The sequence below is a fragment of the Anas platyrhynchos genome, chromosome 1 (genome assembly GCF_047663525.1).
Source record: "Anas platyrhynchos isolate ZD024472 breed Pekin duck chromosome 1, IASCAAS_PekinDuck_T2T, whole genome shotgun sequence".
Taxonomy (NCBI): Eukaryota; Metazoa; Chordata; class Aves; order Anseriformes; family Anatidae; genus Anas; species Anas platyrhynchos.
The window spans coordinates 80285351-80308653 of NC_092587.1; the positions used below are offsets into that span (position 1 = coordinate 80285351).

Sequence of the window (23303 nt, forward strand, 5' to 3'; positions counted from 1 at the left end):
CAAAGTGCTGGGACATAGAGTAGTCTGCTCTGGTCTGGCAACTCGTCTCTCCTTTTCACGTTTTTGCATATACCGGTTTCACACAGTCCTAGCGTGCTGAAAGCCAGTAAAATTAATAAGTAAATCAAGCAAAGAAAAAAACGAAGAACTACCCTAGCATGAGGTAAACAAAAGGGCTGTAGCACTCTCAGTCATGCCCTACCTGGGGAAGACATTGAGTGGAATAGCCCCACCACCACCACCACCACCTCCTCAGTGACCCTCCCTGGCTGAAGTTGCTCCCTGGCTGTCCTTCAGCCCTGCAGAAGGGATGAGCACCCTGGCAGCTGCTAGGGGGTGGTGGTGGTAGAGCAGAACGTAGGAGGCAGAGAGCTCCGCTGGTAGAGCAAAGAGGGTATATATATGTCCTGAGCAAGAGCCCAGGCTTGGCTGTACCTAGCGCTGAGCCTGCTGAGTGCAGGCAGCCCTGCCACAAGATACCCGGGGCAGGGTTCTGGTATCTCACCCCACAGCCAGCTGCTTGCAGCAGCAGTTCCAGATGTGATCAGCAGGATCGGGGCCTGAGTCATGCTCCACAGGTCTTTTGCATACAGCTTTGTGATTTGGGGGTTATGCCTGCTCCTTTCGTGCTGACACAGCCCAGCACCTGTGGCATTCAAGCATTACACGGGGACCACAAGCTCCATTTCTGCTCACTACACCCGTGCCTGTCCCACGAGCTAGGTCCCCCTCACCCTCATCTCCAGCCCTGGTGCTGCCTCATGCTGCCAAGCAGCTGCTAGGACTTGCCAGAGGAAATGGAGGAGACGGGGAGTGTGCCAACAGTTTCATATTCCCTGAGCTCCTTCCCCCTGGATGCCCGGCAGGCAGCACGCAGGGTGGCCGTGACCATGGGGTAGAGCAGTGTCATCATCTTCACGGCACAGCTGCGTGAGCAAAGGCCCAGAGGGATAGTGCGGTTTTTGCCCACATTCACGTTAGTGGTACACAGCTCCCAGGCCCCCCTCTAACCACTAGACAATGCTTCCTGCCTTGTTATGTTATTGATATTAATTCAGCATAATTTTGCAGGCTGGGAGGACCCAATGGCAAGTGCAATGAGGGGAGGTGGCCAATGAGTGCAGAGCATCTTTCAGAACTGGTGCCCCTTTCAAGCTTTAACCCTTTGCTCTTTGGCTCCTGCAGTTCCAGAGACCTTTCTAACTCCTCCCCTCACCACACCCCACCGAAATCTGGCAGGGGGTAGATAGTGGTGAATGGGGAGGGATCATACAGGGCAGTCCATATTTCTGTGCACCAAGTCAGAGGACTGTGCAGACAGAGCCTGAGAGACAACCCCATCACCTGAGAGAGAACCTGACAGTCATGGACAGGTAAAATGAGTGCCTCCAGTTTCTTGCTAATAGAAGAAATCAGGGTCTTCCTCTTAGAATTAACCTGCTGTCCATTTGGTGCTTACTGTCCCTTTCCCTTTCTCCGTCTGACTCAGCGATCTAACTTCCCATCCCGTCCTCACATGTCTCTGTCCCCACCACTCTTTCTCTCTATGACTGTCTACCACCCTGTATTCTTCTCCCTTTCTGTCATTTCTCGTGACTATTCTCTTTTCCTTTTCATTCTCTCTCTTTTCTAGAAACAAAAAAAAAACAAACAACAAAAAAGAAAGGTGAACATTCAGATGCTATCTGCATAAGCATCTCGATCTCTGCCTACTCTTCTCTCTCTACACCTGTTCTCTATCTTACATCAGATTTCTGCCTTATTATGTTTCTGCTGCTATCACCCTTGTGCTCCTAGGCACAGACTGTTCCAGCATTGGATTCCTCTACTTGCACTTCAATTATGCTGCAAGCTAATTACCACTAAAATCACTCTCCACTGTTGCATATCATTCACACTCTCAGGGGCCTTCACTCTGATTTCAGGACTGGATTCATGAGTCTTTATTTGAAAGGAAGGTCTCTGCTCAGTCAAATTCTTCAGTGCCTGAGTATAATCACAGCTCCTGTGTCTTTGCTGCTTTCCTTTGAACTATGCAACAGCTATACAAATTTCACATGTAACCAGTTCTTTGTGCCTAGCTGCAGATCTGCTCAGTAGCTCCCTGTAACACTTGTTCATTTGTACTTCTCCTACCAGTCATGTTCTGAAATCCTTATTGGTGAAAATCCCTGGGGATGGTCAATTCCAGAGAGAAGGGAAAACAGAAATTGATGTTAATGAACATTTCTAATTGCACATATGGCTTCTGTGACTCAAATTTTTCTTGCACTGTCTTTACTGTGTCCTGACACTGAAAAATAACCCAAATGATCATTACTATATTTTCCTTTTGTTGGTGGTCATTTCTCATTCTTCATTGTTCTTTGCAACTACATTCAAAACCATTGCATTGAGAAAAATTGGAAGATGTGAGGAAAAGGACAATTGGAAGGAAAATCAGAAATATTTTGAAAGCAAATATTTTTTGTGCAAAATTTAAGAAATAATAATAATAATAATAATAATAATAATAAAAAGGGAAAGCCTGTTTTCCCTAAACTTTTGGTTGTGTTGAAAAACATTTTTCCATGTGGATTTTGATGAAACATCGCCATAATTTCAATAGTTTTTCACCTGGATTGTGTGGTTCTTCTACAAGTGATTGCATTTTTCACCATTCCTCTGCTCTGTTTTCTGCTGTTGTGCCATACATACCCCCAGCTAAGAGCTTTGCAACCCTCTGGCCTATCACACACATGTGGTTGTCTGGGCTATCCTATCTGAATCACCTGAGGATCTGTCTCAAAAGAAGGGATGTCTGCTCTCCAGCACTTCTACAAGGAAGAAGATTCTTCCCCACATCTGTCTGATAACACCCATTTAAAAGGGAGAAGCCTGAGACAAATCACTGAGCAACAGTTTTGTGAGTGGATGAATGGGATGCCTGGTGGTGGGTGTGCCTGTGCCAGAAAATATAAACATATGTTCATAAGTGCTCACAGACAAGGAAGCAAGATGAATATGAGGTGGTAGGAAGTGAGGCTGCACTAAGTGTGAGAAATACCAGTGTGAAACAAAAAAAGTATGATGGAGAACATACAGTGCAAGAGAGAAAAACAGTCAGGGGAAACACACACACAGTGTGACCTGTCAGAGAAAGGGGTGATGAAGTTCAGCAGGATCAGTGTGTACTCTACTCCTGACAGCTTGCAAGCCCAGCAGAGCAGGCCTGGGGCAGTACTTACAGGACAGATCTCCAAGAATTGCCTGGGGCTATTGATTTGCTGAATAACCTGCTCAGTAGGGATGCTTTTCACTTTGAGTGTGCGCAGGACTCTGCAGGGCCTTGTATTCTGTATGGACTTTCTCCTAGCAGGGGACAGGCTACAGCTCACAAATGATCTACTCCTCTAGCAACCTGTGTGTATAAAGGATGGCATAAATAAGTATGTGTGTGTTTGCTTTATGTGAGCAAGACAGGTAACTTTGCACTGCAAACTGAGGGCCACATGGCAGGAAAGAGGATGTGTGCAAGTGAGCAGCTTGCCTATCTGCAGGACAATCAGGCAGCAAGAATGCTTTGAGGGAAGAAAGTGACTCTCTGGCAATGCAGTGTCTCAGCTGGAAGTGCTAGAGGTGCACTGGGGAGGGCTAAATGACAGCAAACATGCACAAGGTTACAAAAGGTAAAAGGGCGGCTGTGACTGTGAATTAGCACCTATGGTGCAATGACCATGTGTGAGCATGCACAGTGGAGACAAACCTCTGGAGGAGCAGAGAGGATGCCACCTTTATCTGGAAGTTAACCACTCTGTTGTGCTCAGGTTTTGTGGTGACAATTGGGAATAGATGGAGCATGTTTATATAAGGATTTTGCCTTGCTTATACTCTCAGATATAAACCAGGAAATTCCTAGCAAACCTAAATTCCCCTTTTCCACACCTCACTGGAGACCTCGAGAAAACTCAGCTCTGTATCACTTACACTGACCCTACCTCCCTGCTGAACACCAGCCTACCAGAGGGAAAAGGTGACAAAGGATGTGATTATTTTTAACCCATTCACTTCTGTTTTACGTTGCTGCGGGGGAGGTGAATATCTTACCTCAGTGAACACAGCTGTTCTCAGCTGCCTATGTACCTCCACTTGGCAGTAAGGCATTTTGATAAGGTTCATGACTATTTTACCCTCCCCATGCTCCTATTACCTCTCCCCAGCAGGATCTCTAGCATGGGAACCATCCTTTGCCAATCTCTGTGCTTGCCTCACATGGGAATGGTACTTGCCTCTGGAGATGTGTCAGCATCCCTACCCTACTTTTATTTCTGTCAGCTAGGACATGTTACCCTATCCTAGCTTCTAATCTCTAGCCCTGTACACTTTCAGGCATGTTCTTCCTTTGGGCAACGCTGGGAAGAAACAGTCCATTTTTCTCTAAAGAGACTCCAATTTGATCCCTCCTTTCACCCAACGGTTTTCAGGGTTTCAACAGCAAAAGAATATATCTGGATGACTGAACTCCAGACCCTCCCAGCTTCCAAGATCAACTCTTCTCAGACACTTTCATCCTTTGCTCTCACTGGTGTCCATCTTTTGGATATTTGCAGATACTTTCACACTACACTTAGCCATGGTTGCTGTTTGACTAAGCATTACTAATTCACTTACTGTTTCCACTTGCTAGGTCACCTGCTTCATCCCCACAGTCACGTCTACACCCTTTCCCTAACATATTGCATGCAAATTACTGATGTTTTTCTCTCACTGAGGGGCCTGGACTCGGTGGGGATATTTTTGTTGCTGAGCGCCTGACATAGACATGGCCAATAGCTGGCTCCAGCGTGGGGCTAATGTAAAATGTCTCTTGCCTTCTCCTACAGTCTCCTGATGAAGAGGAAACTTTTCCTCTACAACTTCAAGAACCTGCGCTGGGCCAAGGGCCGTCGTGAAACCTACCTCTGCTACGTTGTGAAGCGCCGTGACAGTGCCACGTCATGCTCCCTGGACTTTGGGTACCTGCGTAACAAGGTACAGGGAACACCTTGGCATCCTACTCTTATATCCATGCTGAGGTACATGCAGCTCATTCGCCTGGGGTAGCAGGGAAATAAGGGCTGCAAGAGGCAGCACCTGATCTGACACGTGTCCACAGGAATAGGCACTGCACCGGTACATAACATTTGGGGGATGCAGCCTCCAGATAAATCTGTAACTCGCGCTAGCTCAGACTGTATTGCTAGCAAGATATTTACAGTCCTTGCTGCTTTATCAGTACCTCAGTTTTCCTTCCTAGCTCCCACAGGAGAGCTAGGAAGAGCCTCTTGTAGAGTGTCCCTGCATTTTTCTAGCCATCCTTTCACTCCATTACCACTGTGCCCTCTTCCTCTGTGCACTGACCATAAGACCTGTCCCCCACCTTGTCCATCCTCCCCCCACATCCCACTCAGCTCACGCCTTCTTCCTTGCCCCTCTTGTAGCTTCCTTCACCCCTGCCTCACACTTTGCCCCTCTCCCTCTTTCCCTAAGATGGGCTGCCACGTGGAGGTTCTCTTCCTACGCTACATCTCAGCCTGGGACCTGGACCCAGGCCGCTGCTACCGCATCACCTGGTTCACCTCCTGGAGCCCCTGTTACGACTGTGCCCGACACGTGGCTGACTTCCTGCGTGCCTACCCCAACCTGACCCTGCGCATCTTCACCGCCCGCCTCTACTTCTGTGAGGACCGCAAGGCAGAGCCCGAGGGGCTACGGCGTCTGCATCGGGCTGGGGCCCAAATCGCCATCATGACCTTCAAAGGTAAGGCAGGCAGGGTGAAAGAAGATGACTGAAAGCTATGGAGAAGGGAAGGTGATGGCAGGATATGATGATTTACTGAACCTAGGAAAGGTCAGTGTCTTCTCTGGGGCAGTCCTGAGCACTCATAAACTCCCCTGTGCCTTGTGCAGATTACTTCTACTGCTGGAACACATTTGTGGAGAACAGGGAAAAGACATTCAAAGCCTGGGAGGGACTGCATGAAAACTCTGTCCATCTGTCCAGGAAACTCCGACGGATTCTCCTGGTGAGGACCAATTCTTCTCCTTCCAGTGCCTCTTCCCCTCAGCTTCTTCCTCTCTTCCTTGCTGTAGTTCTGCTCTACTCTTGAAGTCCAGCTGTGCCATTTGTCATTTCACTCCTCCCTGTGTCTTCACTCTTCACGTCCCTCATACCTCTTTCTCCCACCTTCCTTCATATCCCCTCTCATCATTCTCTTCCCTTCTTCCACCTCTCAACCCATCTCATGCCATTCTTTTCTCCTTCCTCATTTTTATGGGCTTTTGCTCACTTGATAACTGATCTACCGCTTATATTTTGTTCTACAGCCATTGTATGAAGTAGATGATTTACGAGATGCCTTTAAAACTCTGGGACTTTGAAGCGAAACTCATCAACAATCAGAAGACTTCAACACTCGTTCTTTGATTTTCAACTCTTCCTTCACATGTCTTTCTCTTCTTCCCTCTTTCCATCTCTCTTTCTTCCAATCCTGTGTCCAGAGATAAGACTATCCTTACTTTTTCATTTCGAAGGAAAATTAGGCTGATCTTCTGAAGACACATTCCCTGAGATTCACACAATCCATTGCTAGCTGGGAATAGCCGGGACTGCAGTGACATTGCCAGGGGTTATTTGCCTTTCCTCGGTCCCTTTAGAGCTAATTCAGGTGGCCCGATACATTGAGTTTTGGGTTTGGCTGCAGTGCTCTTCGTGTGGCTGTGTTCACTGACATCACACTGATGTGCAAAAGTCACCAGGGCTTTGGAGAGCAAGTCTTTTGCTCCTTAGAGGTGCACTACACTGAGCTGCTCTGTATGTCCTCCCTTGTGAAGTAGTTTATTTATCCTTCTGGATGTGGATAGGAATGTGAAAACCATCAGCATGTAAGTGGTAAAGCCTACACCCAAACAGCCAAATTGGCCAGTTATTGGAAAGCCCCACTGAGGGTATTGAACCAAGTCCTGGACAGCTCAGGCAGCTCAGCTTGAAAACCTTGGTTGAAGCCAGCTGATCTTGTAAATAGACTGTGTGCAGGCCTGGTCCCTGTAATGCATCCTTCCCAGAAAGCACGGAACTTCAGTAGCTGTGGATTCAGGTTTTGTGTCCTATGACATGTTGAAACTAGACAATAAAAACTTAAAATGAAAGCAAAAGATTTGCTAGCCAAAATTTTCAAGTGTCAGCTACAATTCTGGATGGCCAGTGAGACATATTCCATGCAGAAATCGTAAGACCATCCACTCAATGCCTATTGACTACATTGAGAGCCATGACAGCTCTGTGTCAGGACTGATCAGTGTGTGGACCTCTCATGCAGCCAGGAAAGAAGCCTCCAAGGCACTTCACCATAGCAATGTTTTTCCATCATGTATCTACCAGAAAGCAAACCATTTCCACATTGCATAGTCCCTCAAAACTTAATTTCTCATTCTTGTTAGACCATAGCATTTTGGATGGTGTGTTGGTGTCTACATCAGGCACTATCGGTTTCTTGACATACTGCAGGGAGGAGCACCACAGGTCTCACTACTGGAATTCTTTCCATCCACTGAGCAACTCTTCCTAGATCAGACCTGCACTGTGCTCTCTCCCCAGCCAGCTGTCCTCCGCTGGAGGCACCTTAACACTCCTACAGTCCTCTGTCTTTACAGGCTTTTTATTGCCCATAATACAGCTATATATGGCTAGTCAGTGATAGGACAGAGAGCTGACCAGAAAAAAAAAAAAAAAAAGAAAGAAAAAAGAAATAAAAAAGTTATGAGCAAAGCCGTACAGCCTGTAGAAACCTTTAGTAGGGGGCAAAATCAATCCATTCTCCTGTCTGACAATCACTGTGTTTCCGTAATGGGACCCCGTTAGCACCTGGTGCTGGAGACATAATCCTTACTAAGCTGAAGATGTTGGTTCATCGTACACAGCAACTCATCTCCAACCTTCCCACTACCTAACTTGCAGATGGATCACCCTCTGCAGTCCAACCTCTTCAAGCTTTATTAGGGCTAACAGTGTGGTCCCATGCTCTAGAGGTGCTCTGCCATTTCCTTCATTATGGCTGTGAGTTCTCTGTTCCAACCCTGTTCCTCTTTCTCTCTATGGCTTCAGGTTCCCCTGTCACTCTTCCCAGTGCCTCCTCTGGTAATGGGCCAGCAGGAGGGCAGTGCACAGCTCTTCACCCACAGAGCCTCTTGCTCTGAGAGGTCAGAGCTCAGTGCAGCACAAACTTCGTAAAACTTCAGGCTCCTGAGGCACTCTCATCTTGAGGAATTTGGACCAGGAATAGCAGTGAGAGCTCTTTGCAAAGCATTAATTTGCAAACATCGTCTTGTATATTTGTCTGATATGGTGCATATTATTTATATAAGTAAAGGTTTTACAAAAGAGAATTTGTTTTTGTCATCATTTTGGTACCACATGGGCGTGGAAAGCAGAAACTGACACAAAGAATTCACAAGTAATTTATCCCTCATGATTTCTGCAGAGAGAAACTGGCACTATCATATCAGACTGTTTATCCTTTTCACTTGTAATTTTGAAACTCTTGACAGTGTCAACCAGCAATCAAGGTCACAAAGAGTTCAGGCAATAGGTACTTTGGAAATACTACCAAAAATCACTGATGTAAATGCTAAGGTTATTAAAGATACTTCATCCATTGATCCTCCGCATTCTTGACTCATGATTGACCAAACTGGACACAGAAGTACTGAATCAACATACATTACAAACCAAGAGGAGAAGCAGAAGCGTGAAAAGGATTTCTGTCTTCCAGCTTCTGTTGTTGGCTCATACAATACCCTTGTCCTTCTGAATGAAACTGTTGTGGAGGTACTAGGAAAAGTAACATTTTCTAAAGGAGCAGTTGAGACACTGTTTTTGTTTAAATTCTGTCAAAAAACTTTGACAGAAAATACATTCCATAAATTTTAATGTTGAAGTAAGGAAATTAGTGACATTACACAACAAGAGGATAAACGCAATGAGTAAATGCAAAGAAACATGTACTGCATCCCAAACTGATTCTTCTGAACCTAAGGCAGATTAAATAAGGAGTAGACTGTTTAGCTAATCCATGTAGTTTATTTATAAGAATTTAGCTCTCCTGCAACACATATGTATATATTGAACTGCATTTTTTCAGTTTTTATATACTAATTCATATTACTTGCTAAGAAAAAAAAATATTCCTTGAACTAGCATTATAAATTAATTCAACCTCAAATGAATTAGGTGTGTCTGCCAAGAATGACTCCCTGGAGGATGACGTTAATGTAACATTACTTTTTTCAGCCTAAGAAGTTTTTACTTGCTCTTTTGACTGTGTATACAGGGAACATTTCACTACTGCTTATACACTGTCGCGTATCATTGTGTTTATAGCATATCCCTTATGGAGATAGTCACTATGCTATTCTAGGTCTCTTCCTCATTGGTATTCACCCAGGAAAAAGCTATACCCTCAGGGGGATCGTGGGGATTATACCTCAGACACCATTGCCTGAGTTGTGGGAAACAGGAGACATGTTTGTGATTTCTGGGAGGAGTTTTCTTTCGGAGACTGGGCACCATGTAGAGCAAGGGTCTGTGTTCTTGGTTGGTCCAGCTTCTCACAGTTTGCAATGATGAGTAAGTCACAGGCTGCATCTGAGTAACTGTATGCTGCTGCCCTAAACCATGCTTTCATGAGTGTGTCCATCTCTTGTTACTCTCATCATAATAACTAAAGATAAAATTAATGCCAGAATCCTAAAGATTTCACAGCAAATCTGGCAGATTCGTGAGCTCTCACCAGGGCTGCCCTTCAGAAAACTCCCCATGACTGGATTTAAAAAGTTTTGGGTGCTTTTTCCATTCTTCACAAGGCCCAGGGTGCTGCCCACATGCTGGGGACAGCTCCCTCGTAGTCACTGAATGTTGAGCTTGTGTTTCCGTTCACACAGATACCTGAGGGACCTTTTGGCAATCAGACACTTGGGACGCATATAGACTTACAACAACTGACATTTGCTTTATCACCCAAGCAGCTGTGATGCAGAGACCACCCACTCTGTGAAAGCTCCCGCTCTGCAGAGAGATACCGGCTTGGTCTTTGATAATGTAGGAAAGAGGACAAATCGGGGATGGGATGGTTATTTGTGCAGTGCGTAAGTATGGGCATGGCTGCCATCTCCTGGTGCACGGGAGTATGTGGCACACTGTAGAAGGGTGTTGGCTCGAGGGATATTGTTTCTCTCTGCAAATGGCTGCTGTACTCAGGCTCTTAAAAAAATAAAAAAATAAAACGTCCATTTATAAGCAGGACATTTACATCATACCCACAGCTGCACACAGCATTACTCTGGGTCAGCACACAGAGTCCTTGGACATCACTTTGCAATAATAAGAAACAGATTTCCATTAAACAATACAAAGACATGCTTCAGGCCCTTATAAATGCGAGAGGGGGTTCCAAAGCATGTCTCCCTGCTGCTTGCTCTCTGTGTCTCCTGCATGGTAGTACATGAAAACCAGGACAGAAAGGGGCTTCAGGGAGTTCAGTCCCCTGATACTTGCCCTGTAAAGGGTTTTTAGCCTAGATGTATTCATGTCCATCATTGTTCCTGAGGTCAAGTAATTTTTTCTTCCCTCCCTGGTGCTGGCCCTGCAGTATTTCTGTGGGCAAAAATGTTATTTAATCACATATGTAATAAATACTCATGGTGATGGAAATCAGATTTGGTTCACAAAATAAATGCTGAGGGGCTTGGCATGGAAGATATCATTTGTCTTGACAACTCTGGTAGGGATAAGCAAGCTTCTGAAGGGGAAGGAGAAAGTAGGTTGCTGCAAGAGCCAGAATAGATGGGGAGAAGCCAAAGTATGGCAAGTATTTTGAAGGCTGCATTTGACTTTGAAATCTGTCATGCACTTCTGTGACTGGCAAGTTTTCCTTCAGGCTTCAGGTATAGCTAAAACACCAGTGTTGTTGCTCTTATTGTCACTGATGTGGCTTTTGAAGGTCTGGAGTTAATAGTACCTGGGGAGAGGTCATATTCCTGTCTAACAGGGGCCTGTCTCCTCACACTGGTTAAGGCAGGTGGCACCAAAGTTCCAGGGCAGGGAGGATGCTGATGTCTCTGTGCTGTAACCTTGTCATTAATCACAGTTTGGAATCAGCTTACTCTATAAGCTGGAACACTGTTTTTATTAGTCCAAAGTGACAGAAGATGAGATTAGATCAGATGTCGTTTGTGTTTATATCTATCAGTGTGGTAGACCCAGCCCTAGGCCCTAACATGACAATAAGAGCAGAGCAGTGATACGGTAGGTAACTCCAACAGTTGTTTCCAATTGGACCAGAGAAAGTTTGCCCTCCTGCCTTTAGTGGGAAAGGCAGCACATTTTATAAAGAACTATGCACTCTGGCTAATTAATTTGAAATATATATACTTTTTAAAAAAATTAAAAAGGCTATTCACTACTGTTAATCCAGGCACTTCTGTGCATCTGAATGACATGGTAATACCCAGAGGTGACACCAGCAGTGGCAGAACTGTGACAGTAGCTGACACTAACATTGTCAGAACATCCATCACATAGATGGGAAAGACAGAGAACTCTGCCTCATTACACCCTGGTGCTGAGCTGTAGCAAGAGACAACCCCCAGCCAACTGTGTTTCAGGGAGGCTGAGGTGCCAGCCCATGACAATATTTATTTTGAAATCCAGGTTCCACTTGCAGCATGTCACCATCTCTCACACTGCCCTGTTCATCATTTCTGCTTCCATCATGTGTTCTCTTGCTCCCTTAGCAATAGTCCTACTTATTATGGGACCATCACCACTGAGAAGTTCTTGCCTAATGAACTAGGTCATGTCTCTGGCCCACCCCTCTGACTACTTGTACTGGTGCAGGGCTGCAGGGCCCTGTAACATTCCAGCTGGATTTGTTACAGCCTCCATAAAGTGCCGTTTCTGCTCCAAGATCTCTCTTGGCTCCAAGATCCCTCTTCATTTCTTCTCTGAGCTCAGCAGTGTAGCTGCTTACACTTCAGAATGGGCTATTGAATAGTCAGAAACCACATTTGGCCTAGGAGGATTTGAAAAGAGCTGGAGCCTGGGACTGTGTCGGGCTAGAAGTATTTCATCTTCTTACTTTGTTCTTCCCTAGGATTTCACTTTCAGGAACCTTTGTTGCTGGACTTCTCTTTTGGGACTTCTCCTAGCAAGACTAGATTAGACTCTGTGAGAAGGAGGGACAAACAAGCAGTTGGGCAGAAAAACTGATAATTAGAGGGGACAACAGATGAAAGCATATTTTTAAGGGAGTAACAGTCAGAGAGGCAAAAATTCATCTATAGAGAGCTGAAAAGGGACATTAAGTAGGATATCCCTAAACAGGCACATACTGCTCCCTAAAAACATCCAAGAAACTAATGAACACTAGCTAATATTGCTCTGAGGCATCATGGTGGAATAAGAGAGGGCCCAAGAGCTTCCAGGGTGTGTGTCCAGAACTCATCATGTTGCATAGCCATCTCATATCCTTGCTAGTGCTGACCTACTGTTATTAATACCCAAGACATTCTTCACTGTCCTGGTTAGAGTTAATTCACTGGCTGGGATAGAGTTAATTCTCTTCACTTTTAGTTTGTTATTTTTGTTTCTCACTTCGCTAGCTTGTTAGCAATAGGTAATAAATTTATCTAATCTTCTTATGCTGAGTTTGTTTTGCCCATCGTGATAGTAGTTGAGTGATCTCTCCATCCTTATCTCAACCCTTGAGCTCTTTTCATCCTATTTTTCTCCCCCTTTCACTTTGAGGAGGGGGAGCGAGAGAGCAGCTGTGGTGGAGTTCGGCTACCAAGTTAAGTAAAACCACACCCTGTTGCTGTTACAGGATTAGGATCAACTTTGGGCTGATATATGCCTTACTGGACTACAGGGTATGCAGAATGATGTGATTGGAGGGAAAACACAGCAACATAAGCAGTCCAGGAGGTTACTAGAATGCATTGATGATACCTTTCTCATCCAAGTAATAGAGAAACCAACAAAGAGAGGTGTTCTGCTGGGCCTCATATTCACCAGGAATTAAGACCTTGTTGGTAATATGAAGGTCAAAGGCAGCCTTGGCTGCAGTAACCATGAGATGGTGAAATTCAGGATCCTGAGGGCAGAGAAGAGGGTAAAAAGCAAGCTCATAACCCTGATCTTCAGGAGAGCAGATGTCAGCCTCTTCAAATATCTGCTTGGAAAAGTCCCATGTGATAAGATTCTGGAAGGAAGAGGAGCCCAAGAAAGCTGGTTAATTATTCAAGGATCACCTCCTTCCAGATCAAGAACAGTGCATCACAGCAAATGGGAAGTCAGGCAAAAATGCCAGGAGGCCTGCATGGATGAACAAGTTGTTCCTGGCCTAACTCAAACACAAAAAGGAAGCATGCAGAGGTTGGAAGCAAGGACAGGCAACCCGGGAGGAATAGAGAAACATTATCTAGCCATCCAAGGAAGGATTTTGAAAACTAGAGCCTCAATGGATCTTATTAATGTATATAAATACCTGAAGGGAAAGTGCAAAGAAGATGGATCCTGGTTTTATTCAATGCTGGTCAGCAACAGGACAAGAAGCAATAGGCACAAACTTATACAAAGAAAGTTCCCTCTGAACATTAGGAAAAACTTTTTTTTTTTTTTTACTAGGAGTGTGACTGAGCACAGATGCAGGTTGCCCATAAAGGCTGTGGAGTCTCCCTGGAGACATTCAAAAGCCACCTGGACGTGGCCCTGGGAGGCTGGCTGTTGGTACACCTGCTTGAACAAAGGGTTGGACCAGATGACCTCCAGAGATCCCATCTAAATTCAGCCTTCCTGTGATACCATGATTCAGTGACATAGCCCTTGCTTCTGGACCATCTAATCTCCTTCAGTTAGTGCTGTTTACAGAAGGCCCCTGGTCTCTTTCTTGGGTCTTTGCAAACTAATTCTCTACCATCAACCTGTTTTCTCGTCTTAATTCAAATTCAGGTCTCATTTAATCTCCAGGCAACATCATCATCCTTCTCCAAGGATTTGGGGCATTCAGTCTGCCTTCTGTCTCCAGAGAACTGGGGTTATAAGTACACCGATCTCCGACCTTTTCTACATCAAAGTCTGACTGCATATTTATTCTGAGGTACCAAAAAATAATGACACCTGCCAGCATTTTTAGATTGTCAACTGGCAATGTGTATGGAATTTCCATACTGCTGTGGGTAAAGCCCTCTCTGCTCAAAAGCCCTCCCTAAGCTGTGAGCAGGACTTTCATGATGCTTCAGTAATTATGGCAAGAGATATGGATGAGTCTTCATTTAGGTGCTGCAGATTTTCTTAAAACTTGTTAATGAAGGGGTTCCATTTTGTGCTGGCCATGCATGCTATACGTTGTGTAGTTTTATGCCATCGAACCTTCTAGATTCTTGGATGGGGCTCAGCTAACATCTGTAGCATAATGAAGGTATATATGATGATGAGTCTCAAAGTTAGTTGCCATATGCCGCAACAGCTCAGTAAATTACAAGTTTTGTTGAAGAGTTGTTATGGACTTCAGTATACTCAAATACATAATGATTAACTGATCTGATTTCTCCCCAAGGAAATGGTTAACACCAGAATGGCCAAAAGACGTATGATATCCCCCCTGAGGACCTGGACGGGGGGAAGAAAACTTCAGCTCCGCTGTGCATCACTTGGAGTAACTTTATTTTGTTAGTGTACGAGATACTCATCAGCCAGCTGTGCTCAATTTCAGATTTGCCCTCAGATAACAGAGTCTGGAAATCCCCCTTCAGGCTGCAACTTTTCTGGTTCTCTTAACTGTCTGCTAGATATCTAGAGACCTTGGCAGGGATAAAAGATGTCATTAATCAAGTAGAAGAGAGAGGCATGGCTCCCCACAGCCCTTGCCTTATGCTTCAGATAATCATTTGTGCCTGTCAGCTTGCAGGCCCAAGTGGTAGCACATTCCCTAGTAGCCTAGTGGGACAACACGAATCAACTGCTTGAAGGCACTGGAACTGGGTCTCCCAGCATGGTTCACTCAGATGTCTTTCATTATTTCCAGTGCAAACTGCAAACTACAAACTACAGAAATGCCTAACACGCCTGCATCTTCTTTTTGTCTCCTGCCCTTAGAGATAGCTTAGATCTTTCTATATCTCCTACCTCACCATTCCACTCAGTGCTTTCTTTTGGAAATTCAGAGACTTTTTACAGTTCTCCACATGTTCTCCCAGTTTGCAATGAACACCTAGGACTCCAGAATGTGAAAGAATTTGTGAACAGGAGCTGAATGAGAAAGACAAAATTTCTTGAGTTGACATTTTCCGTTTATTCTGTTGTTTCTACATAGGGAGAATAAATACATAAATATATATATATATATATATAAAATACTTTGTAATATAATTGTATTATATTGTAATAAAAGCAGTAATATAATCATAATATAAGAAAAATTGTAACGTTATATCATGAGGTATTTTCTGAAATTTACACACACAGTCATGGAAGTGACCTTCATAAGAAATTCTCAAAAACAATGCTCTGCTCTGATTAAATCTATAGAACAAATGATCATGAAAAAAATATTATTTGCTGGCCTCTCAAGATAGTATTCATAGAATCTGACTGCAGAATCAGCAGACCTGAAAGACTTCATCCTGGGGTATGATTCCCATCCACACTGGACTCTAAAGATGCAGAGCACTGTAACCTTGTTGCCTGGTCGCATCATCTGAACTTCCCAATAATTTCTTGTCCACAGGAAATGCTCCTTCTGCTCTGTCCAATATTTAGCAATATTTAGCAATGCCCAGCCTTCTGGGTGTAAAGGCCTTTTATAGTGACAGTATGAAACTTCATCATTCAAAACTGTAGTAAGACAGCCAAGAATCGGCTTTTCCAGTGTTGTAGGTAGTGCTGTGGTGCACAAAGTGAACTTGTAAGCATGCTGCTGGTGCTAGTATTCAAGGTTTAATAGTGGAGGAAGCCCCTAAAAGAGGACAGAAATACAAATATTAACAGCTAGATGCCAAAAGCTTTAGTCTCTTCAACATGATATGGAGTTTGAAAATACAGCATCAGTTCCAAGAGTTCACTCTGATCCGCCATCACAATGTCAGAGAATCTACCTTGGGACACAGCTTTCCACACAACAGCATAACACCCCAGAATTTATGTGCAGTATAAACCTCTCCTAAAAAGGCCTCCTACTCAGAAAAAGAAGCATTTAGAAGGTAACAGATTGCTTAGCTGAAACCAAGGGAAGTGGGGGCAGATCCAGTAGAAAAACAGAATTATTTGACTTAGGAAGGTCCCCTAGAGGTCCCATAACTCCAAGTCAGGCAGCTGAGAACCTTTCCCAGGAAAGTTGTCAGTGTCTCAGTGGATGAATATCTGACATCCTCTCTCGGCACCTGTTACCAGTACAGTACCACTGTCACCAGGAGGCTTTTTCCTTCTGTCTGGTTGGACTTTCCCTTGCTGAAGCTCACACCTGTTGCCTCATTTTCCATCTGTGAAGATTTAAGGAGAGTCTGACTCTGTCGTTTTTGCCTTTATGTAGTGGAAAACTGCAATAAGATCCCATTTAACCTTCTTGAGGTGGAACAAAAACATTTCCTTGTAGATATATTCTAGGAAATACATATCGTATATTTATAAATACATGTATATAAATGTACTCTCCTTGTAGGGCAAGTGCTTCAGTCCCCTGGCTGTTACAGTGATGATACTCCTCTGAACCCTCTCTGGTTTGTAAGTGCCCTTGTTAGGAAGCCCAGAACTTGACACAAGAGTCAGTGTATTTGTCAGGAGCATGTCTGGAACTCACTCTCCTCATTACACCTCTGTGCTCAGGTAGTTTTTCTCTGCCCCAAGGATAGCGTGAGCTGGCAATGGTCAATGAGACATACCTGAACTGTCAGCACAGTTAGTATAATGTGGCTGGGCGTTCACAAGCACTGACCATATACAACTTCCTGTTCTTTCTGTAGGGAGTTGCTGGTTAGTCAGAGTTACTGGTAATGGATCCCATTCACCTTGATTTCATGGCTGGCTTGAGTTTGTCTGAATGAGCAAAGCAGCTGAGCAAGTGCTTTACTTTTAGCTTAAGTATCCTAGTGCAAGCTTCCCAGCCAGCAGGGCTCCTCAGTAACCAGCATGGTAGCCAGGGGCGCAGGGAGAGCCAGGTCATTCATTAGCTGGTTCTTTGAAACTAAGACCTGAGACCTGAAGGCCATATTCAGATTGTACAGCTGCCTAGAGAACTGCTGAATCTGCTGTTTTTTCCAGTTACTTGCAGGGATGTAGCAGACAGCTCTGTTCATATCTCTGGTAAGCAACATACTATGCGTTTAACTGTGTATGATCTGCTAAACTATTTAATCTCAGGCATTAGGAGACTGAGGAAAGCTCAAAGCCAAAGGAAAGTATCTCCTAAACAGTTACATTGCATTAACTACTTTGTTAGGTTAGCTGACTGACTGGACAATGCCATTGACAGCATCCCCTGTTACCTGAACTTCTTAGTCATACAGTTAGAATTGAGAAGGATGGGTCCTGAGATATTCAGTGACCCATGTAAATTTTGGGGTGGATGGAACTGAAATGGAGTCCAATGTTTAACTTTTCCTTGTTCAGAAATAAAAAATACATTTATAGCAACTTATAAACAGGTTAATTTTCCTCCTCCTACACTTCAAGTCCCTGTCTATATTAGGCAGTTCCGTGCATCTCTTCCTCTGTCTTTTGCTGTCCATTCAGTTACCCCCATTTTACATACAGGGAATAGTTCAAACAAGAACTAGCTTGTCCCATAAAGGATGGCTGAGCTGGGAGTTTATCTCCAGTCCTGCTCTTCTCTCCTGTTCAGTTGACCAGATACTCTCTCTTGTGTAGTGGGATATCAGACTGTGCAAACAACTTCTGTAGTTATGAAACAGCTAGTAGGGAATGCAGATCGCAGTCATATGATAATCTTATATGTAAGCTCTGAAAGTGAATCCACACAGCTGGGCTTTTGGACACACTCAGAACTTCATTGAAATCAGTAGACTTATCCTGAGGGACTAGAAGAGTGTACTTGAATCATGTTTACACAGATGAATGAGCTTTTAGTATCAAGTAGATCCAGTAAGCTGCAAGAGAACATATTCTAATTGATCCATATAAAAAGTTGAAATAATTTACCCTTTCCTTAGTATCAAACTGTGAGTGTTTCTAACTCCCTTCTCTATTCCTGGTCATAAACAAAGGCACAATGTATCAGCAAAGTCCTTGGCAATCTCTTGCCACTTGGCCTTTTTTTTATGCAGCACCAAATCCATGCCAATTTTTCCTACTATAGTTTCTGCTAACACCATTGCCAGGATTCTGCAAAGTTCATTTGTCTAGGACTTTGCATTATTTTAGCTCTCAGCCTTTTCTTTAAAGTGGCTACTAACCAAAATGATACGGTGTAGCTCTATGCAGTTCAGAAGGATGTGCAGAATGAAATTCCAGGGCCAATAATCTTCTTCTCCATGTTGGTATGCAACAAATCTTTTCCAGCTGGAACTGTAATCTGAGAAAATAAATATACAGTCACTCCTGCTGAAAGACATGCAGTCCTGGTTTTGGCTAGGATGTTAATTTAGTTAATTTTCCTCCTAGTAGCTGGTAGGGTGCTCTGTTTGGGATTTAGGATGAGAAGAGTGCTGATAACACACTAATGTTTTAATTGTTGCAGAGCAGTGCTTACACCAAGCCAAGGACTTTTCAGCTTCTCCCTCTGTCCTGCCAGCGGGCAGGCTGGGGGTGCAGCAGGAGCTGGGAGGGGACAGACCCAGGACCACTGACCCAAACTGGCCAAAGGGGTATTCTGTACCATATGGGGTCATGCTAAACAATATATAGGGGTGGCTAGCCGGGGTGGGGGGGGCAGCTGCTTGGGGTTAGGTTGGGCATCAGTCAGCGGGTGGTGAGCAACTGCATCGTGCATCACTTGTTTCATACACATTATTAATAGTAGTGCTATTATTATTATCATTATTATTATTATTTTCCTTTCTTCTCCATCCTGATATACTGTTTTTATATCAACCCACAGGCTTTCATTTCTTTCTGGCTCTCTCCCCCAACCCAGAGAGGGAGGGGGGAGGGTGAGCAAAGAGCTGTGTGGTGCTTAGCTGCCAGCCAGGTCTTTCCAGCCTAGTTCTTTCTTCAGAAATATCAGTGAGTCAATGTTTTCTCAGTAAGGCAACGGTAAAGGACAAGGGAAAGATATTCATCTGCAGGCATTCATGCAAGGGCCCAACAATGACCTGCAACTACACAAATAAGTTAGTGGAAAGGGGAACCAAAACTATTGAAATAGCAACATGTCCAAAAAGGGGAATTACCAGACAGAAATCACTAAAGTGGCTTAGGCAACCCATACCACAGATACCACATAAGGGCATAAGGCCAGAGAACCTCGGCCAGGAGAGAAAGAATCTGTGAAAGACAGGCTGCAGGGAACAACTGCAAAGGAAAGTGGCATGTGTAATCTGGATTTTTCAGGCACACCTTTTGGCAACCTGGATCTTGATCACGGAAGATTCAGATAATAAACTTATTGCTTCATTCATAAGTCTGTCTGACTTATCTTTATGGTCAGGGAAAACCTGATATGAACGCCCTAACATTTATCAAGATTAACAGTTTCCTATTTATCTTAGTGTTGACAGGATAGCCAGAGCTTCTTTCAGTGCTCTGGTGGCATAATTCCAGGGACAGGTTCCCAAAGATAAACAATGTCCTTAAAGTTTACGTTTGACTTGGTAGGTTTTGTAGCTGCACACTACAGTAATAACTACCCAGACATGTATGTGGAATTCATCTTTTCAAATGTACTTTCCTTTCTGTGAGCTACTTGTCTAGACATTTTTTTTTTTTTATCAAACATCAAGAGTCAAGCAAGATATACAAAAAACACAGGTGCAAAAGGCACATTTGTAGTATGTGATGCATAATCTGAGTCTCCTTTAGATGGGTCTCCTCTTCTCCAGCTATCTCTTTCCCAGATTCTCTATCCCAGAGAATCTCTTTACTAGGTGCAGTTAGTAAACTGATGTGCATATATATGCTAAAACAGACAGGAAAATTATTCCTGCGAGGGTTTCACACTGTATATAATGAAGACATGGATGGCTAGAGAATGACATAACTTTCCTAGTTCATGTTTGGCAAGAGGAAATGACCATGCTGGTCCTACAGCTGTTTGGGATTGGGAAAGAAATAAGGCAGAAGAAAGCAGCATATGGGCACTCACCAGTCTTTTCCAATACCAGTCATCCACACTACTACAAAGTACAACTGCTGGTAGTGGATATAATCCCATAGGTTTTGGTCTACACCCAGACAAAGATGAAGAGTAGTTGGGTTACCTGCAGGACTCATAATACGTATGATGACTCCTTTCTCTGTCAGGTTCCTGAGACCTTGCCGATTACGAATATCCAGATGTTTGAAAATCTTGGCTGCGAATATTTTCAGGGTTACATTGGGGTGTATCCTCAGGAACTCCAGAATTCTTTTGGAGCACTTCCCACAGGGGGTAGTAGATAAGACCCAGGTGATAGAGCAAGAAGCTGATGACAAGGGCTTGAAGCAATTTTCCAAGAAGTTGACTTCAGCATGTTGGGTAGGATTGTTTGAGCACCAACCCCTCCAGACGGTACCTCTGCGCCACTTGATTGCATACATCAAGTACACGACCTTTGGGTGTTGGGAAGGCAAATAGTTTGATTTGAAGTCATCTGGCTGCATCTTCCACCTGAAATAAAGTATCAGCAGTGCCTCTATGACCCCAATATTTCAGTGATGTTTGGTCACACTGTGCACTGCCCGCTCTGTGTAGCATCAGCCAATGCTTATTCCCATTCTCAGCCTTTTCCATCACAAAGGAGTAGCTTGAAAAATGCTACAATCTAGTGATCTAAATCTGGAATGAGAGGAAGACCCCAGAATGATTCCCCTAGAGTGATTCTGGTGAAAAACCCACAGCACTGAGAAAGGTGAAGCACCTCCTTTAGAGATGTTGGCAGGGTGAGCCATGACTGGCCAACATCATGCTGAGATCAACACTGTTCAAAGCAGTGAGACAACTGAAAAGGAAGATGAGGGAAAGGAACAGTGAGAAGAAAACAAGCTGCAAGTCTTCGTAGTCTTGTCTGTCTCTGGAAAATTCCATGAGCCCAGGCAGCCTGATAAGATAGAACAATATGTCTTACCTTTGGTTGTTCTGTCTGGGTGCACGACCTATGCAGAAAAGATTTGTGAATCATCTGGGGACAGCAGTTCAGAAAATGAAATCTCCTCTACACCTCCTGTCTCTTTTATATAAAAGGGCTTAATAAGTTATACCTGTACACCCATTCTGGGATCCAGGAGTGGTGGATTTCTTCTTGGGAGCTAAACTTGGTCATTTAAACTATTCTGTATGTGAAACTTTGCATGTTTTAACACGTTATTGTATACTGTGATATCAACCATTTTTAACTTCAGTGATATCATCAGTATTGCATCTGCTTTTGCCTGACAAATCAAAGAGTAGAATCAGATCTCTTCTCACTTTCTATTTTCCAAATCAGTTCTGCTAGGCAAAACATGAACTAGTTTCCCATTGGTACTCATGACAATCTCTTTTCTTAGTATGAGACTTTCTCAAAAGCTGGAAAATACCAGTGCCAAGAAAAAAAACTGCAGACAGGCAGGTGATTTCCAATACCTATGGGGTAGTACCACCAACCTATCTGTTTATATATACATTTTGACTTTCATGGCAGCAAAGAAGTTTGACCCTATGAATCACTCAGCCCTTCCCAGATTAGGGTTTCTTCTGCAAAAGCCCATCCATGCCAAACTTAAGAATTTCAGAACCTTCATTTTACTGGAGGAAAGAGAGTTAATTTACTTTCAAATAAGATATGAAAGGCACTTTTCCATATACCTTAGCTGTTTGAGATGGGGAATTATGAAACACATGCATTCAAATTACATTTCAGCATGAATCTGATAGTGTTCTTCATTAACAGAGACCTGGTCAGCTCCTTACACAGCCTAGTGGCATCAATTCTTTAAAAGGCATTTTCTAGGTGGTTCTTGAGTTGGAAACAAGACAGGTGAAAAAAAAAATAATAATAATAATTTGTTCCATTAATAATTGCCTTTGGGATGTCTTTGCACACTGAGAGGTCTTTGTGGATTCAAATTCTTCTTGTCTAACACAGATCAGGGTTAACACAATGAGACGTTGGTATTTTGAAGCTCAACCTAAGACTCAAGACAGAGTAACACATTGAAAGAGGTCACACAAGAAGATCCACAAGTGTCTCCTTTACCAACACACACAGTTTTCTGTACTCACCAGTACCTTAGATACAACTAAAGTAAGCATCTACACTGAATATGTAGAAATAGGCCCACTTTACATATAGGTGTACTTACCTCTATTGCTAACAGCTGCCATTGATATGTCTGTATCTGTCTATAGCCTCTTGGGCGACGGGTATCCTTTTATTAGTCTCGTGTTTATTTCAGTTTCTATTCTTGCAGATTGGACTTTGGATGTCTGCAACGTCACTTAGCTGAATGTTTCCTCATAGTGACTTGCTCTGACGCGAGTAAACTTCTTCACTGGGTGAAAGAAGTTTCACCCTGCAAAGGAGGGTGAGCCCCATTCATAAGTGAATCTGGGTATGTAGATAAGGTCACCTGCCAGAAGCTGAAACCATCAGGTGAGCTAAAAGTATCCTTTTATTAGTCTCGTGTTTATTTCAGTTTCTATTCTTGCAGATTGGACTTTGGATGTCTGCAACGTCACTTAGCTGAATGTTTCCTCATAGTGACTTGCTCTGACGCAAGTAAACTTCTTCACTGGGTGAAAGAAGTTTCACCCTGCAAAGGAGGGTGAGCCCCATTCATAAGTGAATCTGGGTATGTAGATAAGGTCACCTGCCAGAAGCTGAAACCATCAGGTGAGCTATTTTTACTGTGCAAGACTGAAATTTCTCTCTTTATTACCACTAGTCCCAGGTAAGAAAAACAGCTCTTCTGGGTTTGTTTTCTCTGTGTTTCCTGTGACACTGTTACTAAGCACTGCTACTAATCAAGACACGTTTTTGCAAGTCAAACAAGGCATCTCAATTTACAAGTGCATATTTGTAAATATCTACCACAGAGAAGGAAATTAAAAGAATATTGTGTCACCTCATCTCTTTTTCATGAGGGTTTATTAGCATATATA

At 43.7% G+C, this 23303-nt stretch overlaps 2 protein-coding genes across 2 annotated transcripts; one reads left to right on the plus strand and one right to left on the minus strand.

The window, feature by feature from the left end:
- Positions 1 to 1203: 1203 nt before the first annotated feature.
- On the plus strand, positions 1204 to 8393 carry AICDA (activation induced cytidine deaminase). Its single transcript, XM_005012419.6, has 5 exons — positions 1204 to 1373; positions 4863 to 5010; positions 5509 to 5779; positions 5929 to 6044; positions 6346 to 8393. Exons 1-5 carry the CDS (start codon positions 1366 to 1368, stop codon positions 6397 to 6399), a joined length of 597 nt encoding a protein of 198 aa, XP_005012476.2. The 5' UTR covers positions 1204 to 1365; the 3' UTR covers positions 6400 to 8393.
- A 6957-nt stretch (positions 8394 to 15350) lies between these two features.
- On the minus strand, positions 15351 to 22753 carry APOBEC1 (apolipoprotein B mRNA editing enzyme catalytic subunit 1). Its single transcript, XM_038173084.2, has 5 exons — positions 22505 to 22753; positions 21289 to 21316; positions 20443 to 20831; positions 18481 to 18599; positions 15351 to 16028 (listed from the first exon to the last, which is right to left on the minus strand). Exons 1-5 carry the CDS (start codon positions 22524 to 22526, stop codon positions 15996 to 15998), a joined length of 591 nt encoding a protein of 196 aa, XP_038029012.2. The 5' UTR covers positions 22527 to 22753; the 3' UTR covers positions 15351 to 15995.
- Between the last annotated feature and the right edge of the window lie 550 nt (positions 22754 to 23303).